Source organism: Austrofundulus limnaeus, unplaced genomic scaffold (genome assembly GCF_001266775.1).
Source record: "Austrofundulus limnaeus strain Quisiro unplaced genomic scaffold, Austrofundulus_limnaeus-1.0 Scaffold513, whole genome shotgun sequence".
NCBI classification, from domain to species: domain Eukaryota; kingdom Metazoa; phylum Chordata; class Actinopteri; order Cyprinodontiformes; family Rivulidae; genus Austrofundulus; species Austrofundulus limnaeus.
The window spans coordinates 366,216-381,663 of NW_013952915.1; the positions used below are offsets into that span (position 1 = coordinate 366,216).

A 15,448-nucleotide genomic window follows, 5' to 3' on the forward strand; every position below is an offset into this window, starting at 1 on the left:
CCTCATAAATCTGTTCTTTGCTCCAGTGTTGGCTAACGTTCTGCTGTCACAAACAAATTCATTCAAATATGATCACAGAACATTTATCGATGCAGTATTTCAGTCTGAGTCTGGGCTTTGTGATTTTGCAGATTTTCCTCTGTGGTCTGGTCATTTGCATCATGAACACAATAAAACCTTGAAACTTTTCCTGCTTTGTTCTTTGTGTTTTGTTCTGATGGAAACCTCCACACGTTTGTTTCCTGTTGATTCACCTGTAGATCTGAGGAAAGACTCCTTATAAACTCAGTTACAGAACAACATGTACACTTCAGAATATAATTTTAGTAATAAATTCTCCAGAACTCAGGCAATGAGCACCTTTATCTTGCTTCTGCCATTTATGACCTGGTTAATGGTTAAGCAATGTCTTTGTGCCCCTGGGATGGAGGGCATATCTGACCCCTTCCTTGGGTTTCTGAGGGTTGATCCAAAGTGCTGACCAATAGCTGTCAGTCAATGAATGACCCTGAATATAAAAGCAGARGTTTGATGGGACAAACACCAAGTTCATATGTGAGAATCTGAGCTCAGCAGAAGCAGATCTATAGATCAACAAAGACCTCAGATCTAAAACTCCTGGATGTCTGAAAGGCTCAAACGTGCTCAGATATTTGACTTTGTTGACGCTGAGAATCATTTGCTGCATCTGTGATGGAGAGGATCAAGTCTAATGGAGGCGGGCACGTTAACTCCAGTTATGATCCCACCCTGGATGACCCTCCGGTCTACCAGGAGACAAACTTCTCCAACGAGGACCACCGGAATGTCCGGCCCTCTGTGATCAGCGCCTTCGGTCACGACACCTTAGACCGGGTACCCAACATTGACTTTTACCGTAACGCCGGCAGCGTGAGCGGACAGCGAGCCGTGAGGCCGTCCCTGCAGGAGCTGCACGACGTCTTCCAGAAGGTGAGTGGAGGAAAAGTTTAATTATTAAAACACCTCACAGAGCTTCCATTTCATCTCTTTATCTCTGAACCAGTAACACTGAAGGAGAACACAGATAAGAAGTTATTTGAAGAAMACCTCAGAGCTTTTTATTGGTTTTATCAAGCGTTCCCACAGACAGGAGGTCAAAGGTCAGTCAGGTTTACAGCGTGGATTAAAGAGYTGCTTCTGAATGTGTGAATATAAAACTAAGATCTGCTMAAACAGGAGCTGAAGGAAATAATCTTTGATCAATCAGACAGATGAAACTATGGCACCAAAGATGGACGTGTGGAAAAAGAAGGAAGCTTTTCACCATCCTCCTAAAGTCTTAGTTGTCTCACAGAAGACAGGACCTCAGATGTCCTCTACGGGACAAACTGCTCTGGTTTCTTCTGCTCAGCCTGCAGTCATTCCAGAACTGTTCTAGTTTCTCCTCTGAGCCTCTTTTGAATTTCTCCCCAAAGAACGGAGCCATCGATGTTCCTGAGACGGTGGATGACGATGGGGAGGACAGCAATGGGACCCCCACAGACGACCTGGAGTCAGCTGTTCCTGAAAACAAAGGAGCCATCAAGTTTGGTTGGATCAGAGGAGTTCTGGTGAGTTTGGCTCCCTGAACAGGACTCTGTAGATCAGTAGCAGAGGTCCGGGTCTCCAAATGATGCAGATTTAAGTCGGCAATCGTAGCCCACCACAGTTCCAAACAAAGGCCCAGATTTAAGACTTAYAATATTATTTATGAAACTGGATTTGTTCTTTGGTAAAGTACTGCCAATAATGATCATTTTGCACAAATAATTTAGTTTATCTGTGGCCCTTGTTTTTCCAATGACCCACAGTGGGGTCTGGACCCTGACTTTGGGAAACCCTGCTGGAGGGGCTTCAGGTTTGACCTTTGACCCCTTCCTTTATCGTCCACAGGTGAGATGTATGCTGAACATCTGGGGGGTCATGTTGTTCATCCGCCTGTCCTGGGTCTTCGGTCAGGCCGGCTGGGGTGAGTCCAACGAGACGCATCCCAAACATCGGCTTTAAATACTGCAACTTTTACCAGGAAGTTAAACTGTAGCTAAAGGTAACACAGCTATAGCTAAAAGCAACAAAACTGAAGCTGAAATCAACAAAACTGAAGCTGAAATCAACAAAACTGAAGCTAAAATCAATAAAACTGTAGCTAAAAGGTAACACCTGTAGCTAAAAGCAACAAAACTGAAGCTAAAAGCAACAAAACTGAAGCTGAAACAACAAAATAGTAGCTAAAAGCAACAAAATTGTAACTAAAATCAATAAAACAGTAGCTGAAAGCAACAAAATTGTAGCTAAAATCAATAAAACAGTAGCTGAAAGCAACAAAATTGTAGCTAAAATCAATAAAACAGTAGCTGAAAGCAACAAAATTGTAGCTAAAATCAATAAAACAGTAGCTGAAAGCAACAAAATTGTGGCTAAAATCAATAAAAGAGTAGCTGAAAGCAAAAAAAATGGTAAAACAAAACAAAACTGAAGCTGAAAGCAACAAAACTGTAGCTAAAATATACAAAAATGCAGCTAAAATCAACAAAGCTGTAGCTAAAAGCAACAAAACTGAAGCTGAAAGCTAAAATGATCAAGACTATAGGCACCAGCTAAAATGAGCAGAYTGGTTGTTTAGAGCTGTAACAAGCAGATCAGTTGCTTAAAGCTAGTAAAACCAAAATGACAGCAGCCAATGAGCCGAAGGTTTCAAGGCCTGCATAGCTAAAATAGGTCATGTGACTTTCTGTTCAGATGAAACAAAGCTGTAAATGCTGACAGTAACTGATGTTTGTTTTCAGGTCTGGGAATCGTGGTGATCGCTCTCAGCTGTGTGGTCACCACCATCACGGGCCTCTCCATGTCGGCCATCTGTACCAACGGAGTGGTCCGAGGAGGTGGGTCAGAACATCCAGTCTCGGGTCACAGCTCCACAGTTACAGCCAGGATAATGAACACACATATCGACTGAACTATCATCACAGAATCTCGTTTATGACCTGCTGCCGCTGAAAGATTATTTATGAAAAGATGGTGTCAGATAAYGGAGATAATGGAGTCACATTCACTCTGACAGAAAAATCTTTCAGGACAGAGTTTGTAGAACCTTGAATATCACCTCGGGATACTTCACTCCTCCTTTTACAGCTCAGCCTGACATAAAATCAATCTATCAGTGATGTGAGGATTAATCATCCACCACAGATATCAGCCTTCAGATGAACTCTAACAGATTTCTGACAAAACATGATTCTGCTGCACATTACCCAACATTTAAACACACTTTACTATGGGAACTGTCTACAGAACGATCATTACGTTTTACAATCATTACAGGAGCAAAAACTTTCAATGTAAATATTATTTTAAAGCAGTTTACTCAGATTAATCCAGGCTTAAATCCATCTAATTTTTCTAAATCCAGACTTTCAAACTCCAGAGCAAAATGACACAATTACTTCAAATAATATTTTCATTCACTTTGATTTCTGCAAAACTATCTTAAAAATAATTTTCACCTTATACTTCACRTTCTTTTATTTCACCAGTGTTCTTCTTCTTCTTGTGATTTATGTTTGTTATAAACAGTTTGTACCATAAAAAGTCCATTATAACTAGAGAATTTACATTTATGCAGAAAAAAAAACAACTTGAATGTTTAAAAAGTTACATCTAAAAGTTAAGTGGCTAACTGAAAGCATCAAAAGGCTAGCTAAATTGAGTAGAATGCTAGCTTGAACTAAGATTTGCATATTCAATCAGAATCACTAAAATTAACATGAACAGTAGCAGAATTAGCATTAGCATCAGTACATTTAAAAGTAGAATTAGCTTTGGCATCAGTACATTTAAAAGTAGCTGAATTAGAATTAGCATTAACATCTGCACATTTTCACCATTCAAACCGAACTAGCATTAGCGTCAGTATATTTAGCATTAGCAGAATTAGCATTAGCATCAGTACAGTTAGCAGTAGGAAAATTAGCATTAGCATCAGTATATTTATCATTAGCACAATTAGCATTAGCATCAGTACATTTAGCAGTTGGAGAATTACCATTAGCATCAGTATATTTAACATTAGCAGAATTAGCGTTAGCATTAACAAGCATGTAAACTGTGTTCCTAATGTTCTTTCAGGAGGGGCTTACTACCTGATCTCGCGCAGTTTGGGACCAGAATTCGGGGGGTCCATTGGGCTCATTTTTGCCTTTGCCAACGCCGTGGCTGTAGCCATGTATGTGGTGGGGTTTGCAGAGACCGTGGTGGATTTATTGAAGGTGTGACTGAAGGTGATCGATGAAGATTTGTGCACGCTACCGTACGTTTAGCCTAACTTCCTGTCTGTCCTCAGGAGCACGCCTCGCTGATGGTGGACGAAATAAACGACATCAGGATCATCGGCTGCATCACCGTCGTGCTGCTGCTGGGGATTTCTGTTGCTGGAATGGAGTGGGAAGCAAAGGTGAAATGAAGGTTCTGCTTTCTGTTGATTGGGTGTAACATGAACCTTAATCTGGATTGTTCTTTGTTTTGACAGGCCCAGATAGTCCTGCTGGTCATCCTGCTGGTGGCCATAGTGAACGTGTTTGTAGGAACGGCTATTCCTGCAACCGAAGATAAGAAATCTAAAGGCTTCTTCAGTTATCAAAGTAAATTTAATACAAACATCATTAAATATATTCTAATTTATCTGCCTTTATTAATATTGTTTGATTTTTTTTACAGCCAACATCTTCAGGGAAAATTTCACGCCAGCTTTTAGAGACGGCGAAACCTTTTTTTCGGTGTTTGCCATCTTCTTTCCCGCGGCGACAGGAATCCTGGCCGGAGCCAACATCTCCGGAGACTTACGGGTAAAATGTGACCTAGCAGTATGGTCTCAGTTCAGACTGGGGGTTTGTGTTTAACCCTTGGTATTCAACAGGAYGCCCAGGCTGCCATCCCCAAAGGTACCCTATTGGCCATCCTGATCACGGGGGTCACCTACCTGGGAGTGGCCCTTTGTGTCGGTAAGGAAACATCCAGAAAGTTTTCTGGCTCAAACCAAYAGAACCTCTCCTGGCAGATGTTCACCCACAACAAATCTTTTCTTTCTTTAACTGTCCAGCTGCTACCACTGTCCGAGACGCCACAGGAAACACAACGGACCTGGTCACTCCCGGTTCTCCCTGTAATGGTTCTGCTGTGTCCGCCTGTGAACTTGGTTACAACTTTACGTCCTGCGAAACAGGACCCTGTAAATTTGGCCTGATGAACAACTTTCAGGTATGAAACTCACCTGCAGAGAAAAGTTTTTAAAAGTTTGAATGTTTAATGCTTGGTTCTGATCCCGTATGGTCCAGGTGATGACCATGGTGTCCGGCTTTGGACCTCTCATCATCGCAGGAACCTTCTCAGCCACTCTCTCCTCGGCTCTGGCCTCTCTCGTGAGCGCCCCCAAAGTCTTCCAGGCAAGTGGGTTTATGTGACCCGGGTGGAAGGAAAACGTAAAACCTGCTGCACCTCTGATTCAATCGGTGTTTCTTCCTCAGGCTCTGTGCAAAGACAACATTTATAAAGCTCTCTACTTCTTCGCCAAAGGACACGGCAAGAACAATGAGCCGATCCGAGGTTACATCCTGACCTTCATCATTTCTGTGGCCTTCATCCTCATTGGTGAGTTCAGCTCTGATTAACAAACAYGGACTGTCCCTAAAACCAAAATCCATCCATTATCTGAGGCTTGGTTTGGAACCGGGTCAGAGGAACAGCAGGTGCAGACCTCTCTTTCCTCTTCCACATCTTCTGGGAGGACTCCAAGGTGTCCCCAGTGACAAATGCGGCCAACATTGGCTGCACACCATGAATTGAGAAATACTAAAAGTCTCTCCAGGGTGTCCTACCAGTTGGACATTTCCAGAACTCCTCCCTCTGGAGACATCCAGGGTCCATACTGACCAGATGAACCTCTTCAGCTGGTTCCTCTGGATGTGGAGCAGCAGATCTACTCTGAGTCTCTTCTGGAGAACTGAACCTCTCAGCCTGTCTCTAAGAGAGTCCAGCTACCCTGCAGAGAAAACTGGATTTGGATGTCCAGGATCTGAGGTCTGTTTGGCACCACCCAGAGTTCAAAGCATAGGTGAGAACAGGAACGTAGACAAACCAGAACAGAGTCCACAATCCTGCAGAACCTGCACCGATCCGTCTGTAGATCTCAGTCTCTGTTCTTCATGAACATCAATCATCTTTACCCATTTCTTCCTTTCAGGGTCACCAGTCTCCAGTCCATCACAGAGACACCTGGACAGGTCCCCAGTCCATCACAGGGACACCTGGACAGGTCTCCAGTCCTTCACAGGGACACCTGGACAGGTTCCCAGTCCATCACAGGGACACCTGGACAGGTCTCCAGTCCATCACAGGGACACCTGGATAGGTCTCCAGTCCATCATAAGGACACCTGGACAGGTCCCCAGTCCATCACAGGGACACCTGAACAGGTCCCCAGTCCATCACAGGGACACCTGGACAGGTCTCCAGTCCATCACAGGGACACCTGGACAGGTCCCCAGTCCATCACGGGGACACCTGGACAGGTCTCCAGTCCATCACGGGGACACCTGGACAGGTCTCCAGTCCATCACTGGGACACCTGGACAGGTCTCCAGTCCATCACAGGGACACCTGGACAGGTCTCCAGTCCATCACGGGGACACATAGAGACAAACAACCATTCCTCTCTCATCTAGGGACAGTTTAGAGTTAACACCTAACAGTCATGTTTCTGGTCTGTGGGGGGAAACAGGAGAAAACCCACACATGCACAGAGAGAACATGCAAACTCTACCTAAAAGGTCCCTGGTTGATCCGGCAGCTGTGTCAGATGAAGACTTGTCTCTGATTAAATCTTTGGTCTTGCTCTTTGAAGGTAACCTGAACACCATCGCTCCAATCATCTCCAACTTCTTCCTGGCATCATACGCCCTCATCAACTTCTCCTGCTTCCATGCATCCTACGCCAGGTCTCCAGGTGAGTTTCTGACAGCCGTCTGTGAAACCTGCAGACTCTGAATCTAGTAAAACCACCGTCTGACAGTAATCCAGGTCTTTAGAGTGGTTTTCAGGACTCGTGGACTCTTGGTGGTCCTGTCTTCAGTTCTGTCCTCTGCTGCTGTCCTCAGGTTGGAGGCCAGCGTATAAATATTACAACATGTGGCTGTCTCTACTGGGGGCTCTGCTCTGCTGTGTGGTCATGTTCGTCATCAATTGGTGGGCTGCTCTGCTCACATATGGGATCGAGATCCTGCTCTACGTCTACGTCACCGTGAAGAAACCAGGTAAGCTCCTTTACAAGGTCCTGACGTGGTCCTAATGTGGTCCCTGCCTGTGGGAGGGTCTAACCTTTGGGTTCACCTGCAGATGTGAACTGGGGCTCATCCACGCAGGCCGTGACCTTCGTGAGCGCAGTCAGCAACGCTCTGTCTCTGGCTGGTGTTGAAGACCACGTCAAGAACTTCAGGTAAGAACCGGGTCAGGTTTGAACCTTTAAAACCTGGTGAGGACCAGACCAGCTCTGGGATCAAGCCCTGTTTTCTTTAAAAATTATTCTTCATAACTGTAGCAGTTATTTGTTTTTGTTTGTTTGTCAGGCCACAGATCTTGGCTCTAACAGGGTCAGCAAAGACCAGACCGGCTCTCCTGGACTTGGCTCACTCCATGACCAAGAACTATGGACTCTGCCTGACCTGTGAAGTCTTTGTTGTAGGTCATAATCCGACTGTTCTCAGAAATCTGCTTTCTTCTATTGAACCTGGTCTGATAGTGAAGAGCTGCTCATTAAAACTGCTCAGAGTGCTGACATCGGCACTTCTTCTGAACATCACAGATCAAACTTCAGACTTTAAAAAGTCTTGTTTTGTGACCCTCTCAGGGCCCGAGGTCAGAGACTCTCCTGGAGATGAACGCTGGGATGGAGAGGAACCAACTGTGGCTCAATAAAACCAAACGTAAAGCCTTTTATGCTGCTGTGGCCTGTGACGACTTCAGAGAGGGAAGTGAGACCCTGATGCAGGTGAGCCTGATCGCTGAGTCAGCATCACACCAGCTACTCTTCTTCTGATTATCCTTTAGCTGCTATTCTGATAGTTTAAGCTACAATGCTGTTAGTTTTAGCTACCATTCTGCTAGTTTAAGCTAACATTCTGCTACTTTTGCTACTATTTTGCTGGTTTTATCTAACATTCTGGTCATTTTAGCTAACATTCTGTTAGYTTTAGCTACCATGCTTCTACTTTAGCTAGCATTCGGCTACTTTTGCTACCATTCTGCTACTTTTAAAAATAATTTTCTAGTTTAAGCTAACATTCTGCTAGTTTAAGATACGATTCTGCTAGTTTTAGCTACCATGCTGCTACTTCAAGCTAACATTCTGCTAGTTTTAGCTACCATTTTGTTACTTTAGCTACTATTCGGCTAGTTTTAGCTACAATTTTGTTCGTTTCAGATAACATTCTGCTAGTTTTAGCTACCATTCTGCYACTTTTACTAACCATTCTCCTACTTTAGCTAGTATTCTGCTAATGTTAGCTACTATTCTGCTACTTTAAGCAAACATTCTGCCAGTTTTAACTAACATTCTTCTACGTTGAAGTTTAAAGGCTCAGTTTTATCTTGTTCATCAAACTTCAGCTGTCATTCGGCGGTCAGACTCTGTAGTTTAATTAAATCTTGTAAAAAAGATAAAAACAATAGTAAAGTTTTGACTTGATTAAAATTTAACCTGCAGCTCTTATCAGAAGCTGGTCTTATGGATGACCTGTTCTGATGGACTCTGTCAGGACCTGGGTCTGATGTGGTAGCAGACAGGAGAGAGTTAACAAGGAGAGAGTTAACGAGGAGAGAGTTAACGAGGAGAGCGTTAACGAGGAGGAAAACATTTTTATGACTCAATCATTCTCTGAGATAAGAACATAATAAAACTGGACTGCTTAACAAACTGGTCCCTGAACAGTTCTGTCCCAGACTTCCTGTTCTGGAGGTTCTCGGCTCATTCAGGTTTGTCTCTTGCCCTCAGGCCTCTGGTCTCGGCCGTATGAAGCCCAACACGTTGATGGTGGGCTTCAAGAAGAACTGGAGGACGGCGGGAGCAGAGGAGGTGCAGAGTTATGTGGGAGTCCTGCAGTAAGTCTCAGACAAACCTGGAAGCTGTTTGATAGAACCGCTCTGAGGTTTCGTGCTTCTCTCTGTCGCAGTGACGCCTTTGACTTCGAGTACGGGATGGTGATGCTGAGGATGAACCAGGGACTGGACATGTCCCATCTGGTCCAGGCAGAAGGTCCGTTTCAGGTGTCCCTCCACACGAGGACAGCAGCTGTTGTTTATTCAATAATATAAACAAAATGTTTCTAAACACTCATTCAGAGTGAGACATCAGAAGCAACATAATCTCTGTGATGTGTTGGTGAATGAAGGACAGGACAATGTAGAAACAATCAGTCCAAATTTTAATTTAGTTCTCATCACTCTGACTGCTGGACGAGCGCAGCCTCTGACTGCTCAGCTGGTTGTGTTTCAGAGGAAATGCTGAAGGCGGCGAAGGAGCAGAAGGAGAACGAGATGATCGCCAATGGAGGGAAAACAAAGGGCCTCTTCAGGAAGTCCAGGAACTCATCTCAACAAGTCCTCACGACCAGAGGTAAGACCTGCAGATCAGCTGATGGAGTTTAAACTGTCTGTCCCTGTCTCTGTACCTGTGTCCATGTCTGTCTCTGTCCCTGTCTCTGTCTCTGTACCTGTCTGTCTCTGTACCTGTGTCCATGTCTGTCTCTGTATCTGTCCCTGTCTCTGTACCTGTCTTTGTCTCTGTACCTGTCTCTGTCTCTGTACCTGTCAGAATCAGAATCAGCTTTATTGTCATTCACACACAACATCAAAGATGCAATGCAGAACAAAATTGCAGTTAAAAACACCCGTTCGAAGAAAGACACACATGACAAACATGGGGAAACGGATGCACAGGTCTTGTGCAACATGGTCGCGCTACCTTTAGCAGCTGGCAAAATAAAACACACAATGGGATAGGTGAGTTTAAAATTTTGTTCTGATCCTACATTTACTCATAAACACAGAATCATATGCACAAAAAATGACTCGCAAGAGCAAGACGGCTAAGGAGGGGAGGGGGCTGGGGATCAAACACATGGTATGGGGGCGGGATTCAGTGGAACCAGTGACGTTTTAGGTTAATACTCCATGCTGGACCAATCCAAGACCTGTCAGAGTCCAGAAACCAGATTTTTCCTTCCCAAGCTCAGTTTACAAGAGTTCAGAGTTTCCCCCTCCTCCCTCACCACCACCACAGCCTTCAGACTGGTCCCACTCTGATGATGCGGGGAGAGGGAGAGGGGGGAATCAAGCCTTTGTTGACATATCCTTCCAGGGAAGTTTTGATACCTGCCGACCGACCAAGGTTAGCAGTTTCTGGGATCCAAAAGATRAACACAATTGTTTTGGGACAAGCGGCCTCGAATTTCTTGCCGCTTTACAGTCTTAACTGCATCTCTATGGCAAAAAAATGCTGAATGTTCCATATTTCATCACCTCCGCGCCTCTTTCCATCTGAAACTTCACCCAGGTGTAATCCTACTCCTCATGGGCACACTGCTGAGCTTTGATTCTCGTCAGAATCACATCCAGTTTGTGACTTAACTCCCCCAACATCTGAGTCTGTGCGTTTCCAGTACGGGAGATTCTATCCAAGGTTTCTGACAGYTTCTCACAGGCCCGGACTGCTGTCAGGATTGCTTTCATTTTCCGATAAGCCAGAAATCCGCCTCCGCCAATCAGCACAAGTCCAACTATCATAAATCCAAATATATACAAATCTTCCACGTCTTCAATGGAAAGCAGTGCCAAACAGATCAGGTTCCAGCCCCAAGAATCACTGACCCAAACAGCAGCACCCATTCCACTGGGACAGCTACGTTCCCCTCACTCCAACCTCAGTGTGGAAAAATTAGTGTTGATTACCTTCAGAGACCAGTTGACCAGATCCATAAATCCTTTTGCTTTCAGATGATAGGTAGAAGAAAGGCTTGAAAAAGCTGTGAAGCAGGAAAGGAGGGACAGGTTCAGGAGAGAGAGCAAAAAGCATCTGACTCCTCTGATGGCCTGTCCCTGTCCCTGTCTCTGTCTCTGTCTCACCACAGTGTCCCTGCAGGACAGGGACACTCGTTACTGGATCATCTACATCCTAATTTACTTGAGGAGTTTTGGGGTCTGTTCCAGTTCCTGATGTCCATCCCTCAGGTTTAACCCTGTCCCCGTCTCTGTACCTGTTCCTATCTCTGTGTCTGTCTCACCACAGTGTCTCTGCAGGACGGGGACACTCGTTAGTGGATCATCTACATCTTAATTGGACCTGAGTAGTTTTGGGGTCTGTTCCAGGCCCTGGTGTCTGTCCCTCAGGTCTAACTCTGTCTCTGTCTCTGTGTCCCTCAGTGTCCATGAACGGCCCCCCACCCCCGCAGATGGCTAGGCTGAACGAGAGGCTGATGGAGGCCAGCAGTCAGTTCAAGAAGAAGCAGCCTAAAGGCACCATCGATGTTTGGTGGCTGTTTGATGATGGAGGTAGGCTCAGAAATATACATACAGCTCAGGGGTGATGATGGGCCTCCTAAGTGGGCCCATTGCTCGCCCCAAAAGTCTCTGATCTTTTTTCAAACCTTCTCGTCCCTCGGTTAAAGGATGCAAAGTTAGAAACACTCAATGTTATGAGCTTTTCAGGATCCATAAAGGTGTCTGTAAGAATTCCTTAACTTTGACTGTTCAGAGCCAGGCAGTGGCCTAAGAAGTGCAAAGAAGTCTGTAGTTCAACGCCACAGGCATCACACATACCATTGTCATGGAGTCCCATCACCATTTTGTGGTGGTTGAGCAGATTGTGTCCAGTTGGGACTCCAACTTGTGTACTTAAGTGTTTTCCTTGTCAGGGCAATAAAAACTTTCCCAAACCTTAGATTTGGGTCATTTATCAGTTCCCGTGCCTGTCTACAGTCTGTCAATCTGTTAGGATGGATATTTCCTTCTATGTACAACAAAGGTCTTTGAGAGATGCCACACACTGGTGGATTGCAAATATCTCATCTTGAGATTCAGTTGCAAAACAACTTAGTGGGTATTTATGCTCTCTCTCACTATGGTTGTACAAAATCAGCACCCCTGCACCTACTGACCCCTTCAGAAGGTTAATCCAGACAGACCTGTCTTCTATCTCTGTCTTAAAACTTGGCCACTAAACCCTACATGTGCTCCTCAGGCCTCACCCTGCTGCTGCCCTACATCCTGACCACAAGGAAAAAGTGGAAGGACTGTAAGCTCAGGATCTTCATTGCTGGCCAGTCTGAACGCAGCGAGCTGGACAGAGACGAGTGAGTTACAGCTTTCACTCAACGTCACCAGAGATAAAACCCCAGATAACGTGAAATATTRTCCCTTTGGGTTTTCAGGATGAAGTCTTTGCTCCAGAAATTCAGAATCAAGTGTAGCGACATTAACGTCATCGATGACCTTCACATCAAACCCCGAGCAGAAAGGTAACCAACTAACAACTAACCAGCTGGAAGAATAAAACTCTTATTAAACTGCTCGTCTTCATTCSTCTCCTTCAGTTTGAAGAAGCTGGACGAAATGATCGAGCCATTCCGCCTCCATGAAGGCTCTAAAGACAGTTTTCAGACTGAAGCCTTGAAGAAGGAGAACCCCTGGAAGATCAGCGACACAGAACTGAGCAGCTTCGAGGAGAAGGTAGACCCTCTGACCTGGATTAGGTGAAGGTAGACCATCTCACCTGGATCAGGTGAAGGTAGACCCTCTCACCTGGATCAGGTGAAGGTAGACCCTCTCACCTAGTTTAGGTGAAGGTAGACTCTCTCACCTGGATCAGGAGAAGGTAGACTCTCTCACTTGGATTAGGTGAAGGTAGACCCTCTCACCTGGATCAGGTGAAGGTAGACCCTCTCACCTGGATCAGGTGAAGGTAGACCCTCTGACCTGGATCAGGCATGTCACACTCCTCCACTGAGAGCCACATCAGAACCATGGTTTTCATTAGCCAGACTGGTTGGTTCTCTTCACATTCCTGAGCTCCGCTATCAAACACTAACTGAGCTCTACCTGGTGTTTCCTGCATGGAAACAGTGTTTACCATGTTTAACACTGAACAGTACTATATGTATGTATGAGGCCAAGTGTAAAATTAAATGTTTTTAGCAACAAGTTGAATTTAGATTGTAAATATTATCTTCAGCTGAGTTAGCAGCAGCCTGTTTGTCACAGGAGGATGACATCATCCTGGTTATCTGATGCTAACTTCTGCTAATTCTGCTAACTCTGCTGAAGATAATATTTAAAATCTAAATTCAAAATGTCTCCCTGTGGTCCAGCAGTTTGAAGCGCAGCTCAGACACCAGACAGAACTGCAGGTTTGATATCATGTAGGGAATCTTTAACTGCATTGGAGCTAGCGGTTGCTGTWGTCTCAGGATGATGACATCATAACATGAGCCGAGCACTAACAGCAAAGGCTGCATTCCATTCCAAAATCCCTAAATGTGAATTTCCAACTTTAAGGTTTAACTTTTACATTTAGATTTAAACATTTAGATTTAGGATTTAATATTTTTAACATTTAAATTCAACATTTAGTTAAAACGCTCCTGAATGTGAAATAAATTAAACATAAATACAACTAAAAGTAAAATAAGAGAGCTTTCCTCACTGTTGAGTTGAGCTGCCATCTTGAATTTTGGAGTTTCCCACTCTTTCACTGGGAGTTCCCAGTGGGAAGTTATTCTGTAAATGTGATTCTGTAAATGTGATTCTGTAAATGTGAACTTCCCACATCCCAGTACAACTGGGCTGCAGCCACAAGTATCGGGCCTGGTACTTTAGAACCCGATGCAGCTCCACCTAGTGGTGGGATTCTGTCATTCTGTGGGTAAAATAATTGACGTGCATTATGGGAGATGTAGTTTATGGTCAATACCAATTTTAAAGCAACTTATTTTATGACATTAACTGATCATTGAAGTRGACCACATAAAATGCAGTGGCGGGCCACATTTGGCCTGTGGACTTCACTTTGACGTGTGATTTACACTAAACCCTCCTCCTTAATCAAACTGWACTGAGACTGAGCCTGCAGCAGCTGGTGCTGCTGATGACATCACTTCTCTACAGCTTCACTCAGATGTCACAGACGTATATTTACATGATGAGCCGTGGCAGCGAGATGATGAAACCTGTTGTTGTTTTACAGACGAACCTCCAGGTCCGACTGAACGAGCTCCTGCAGGAACACTCCAAGTCAGCCAACCTGGTCGTAGTGTGAGTGTGTGCAGCTGTTTGAGCCCAGGGCAGCAGCAGGATTAAAGACAGAGCTCAGGTTATTCACTGTTGGTTGTGTGGACTCTCTGCAGGAGCATGCCCATCGCTCGTAAAGAGTCCATCTCTGACTTCCTCTACATGGCCTGGCTGGACGTTCTGACCCAAGACCTTCCTCCCACCCTGCTCATCAGAGGGAACCACAAGAGCGTGCTGACGTTCTACTCCTGAGCAGTTCTCCACACCACGCAGGAGGACAGGAAGWGGGTTTGGAAAGACTGCAGGACTGACACCCAGACCCAGGAGACGTTTAGACTTTAACAAAAACACAAAACAGTAAAAAAAACCTTTTTAGAATAAAAATGTTCCTGTTTAAAATGTGATTTTAGTTCTTTAGAGCTGTTTCTGTTTGAGACGCTTCAAACATCTCAACAGGAAGCTCTGCAGGGAGGATAAACTGCTGCTGGATTCATTCATTCATTCATTCATTCATTCATTCATTCATTCATTCATTCATTCATTCTCTGTAAAACAACTGCAGACAGAAACTTGTAGATTTTAAACAGAAAGCCTGTTTTATAGAAATGATTCTCAGTATGATTTTGTCTAATATTAGTTTTTGCACAGAGGGAAAACGCTTTAATTTYCTGTTTTAAACACATTCTTCTTCCTCACCGAGTGCTTCAAGCTTTGTTTACTTGTTCTGTATTTTATGTTACTATAACACATCTGTTTAAAGAAAACTGAGAAAAACTAAATACTGTGAGAAGATTTATTTGTAAATTTGTGATTTTTCTGTGATTCTATTTATATAGAATTATAGTGTTGTTAAAAACTGTAATAAAGAATAAAAACAGATTTTCTTTTGGTTCAAGATGTGAGTAAAATATTTACAGACGATTCCAGGATCTGAGCCTGAGGCCCAGGGACAGATCTTTGTTGATGTTTTTTAAACTTCAATGTTTTACAAACATTCACATACATCATCATCATCATCATCATCATCATCTGTAATCCTGCAGTCAGAACCTGCATCGTCACATCTTTGGCTTAATAGTGTTATTCTAGAACTAAAGTACCCCAGTGTGGCACTCCCCCA

The 15,448-nt window shown here is 44.2% G+C and overlaps 1 protein-coding gene across 1 annotated transcript; it reads left to right on the forward strand.

The window, feature by feature from the left end:
- The first annotated feature begins 550 nt into the window (after window positions 1-550).
- Window positions 551-15,223, forward strand: slc12a1 (solute carrier family 12 member 1). Its single transcript, XM_014025978.1, has 26 exons — window positions 551-951; window positions 1,437-1,571; window positions 1,894-1,969; window positions 2,787-2,882; window positions 4,126-4,265; window positions 4,340-4,450; window positions 4,526-4,637; window positions 4,714-4,841; window positions 4,913-4,997; window positions 5,096-5,253; window positions 5,331-5,438; window positions 5,520-5,643; window positions 6,896-6,997; window positions 7,149-7,304; window positions 7,387-7,486; window positions 7,617-7,728; window positions 7,898-8,038; window positions 9,041-9,147; window positions 9,219-9,301; window positions 9,542-9,661; window positions 11,467-11,595; window positions 12,284-12,395; window positions 12,474-12,560; window positions 12,636-12,771; window positions 14,285-14,352; window positions 14,445-15,223. The coding sequence occupies exons 1-26, from the start codon at window positions 694-696 to the stop codon at window positions 14,578-14,580; spliced, it is 3,120 nt and encodes a 1,039-aa protein (XP_013881432.1). The 5' UTR covers window positions 551-693; the 3' UTR covers window positions 14,581-15,223.
- The last annotated feature ends 225 nt before the right edge of the window (window positions 15,224-15,448 follow it).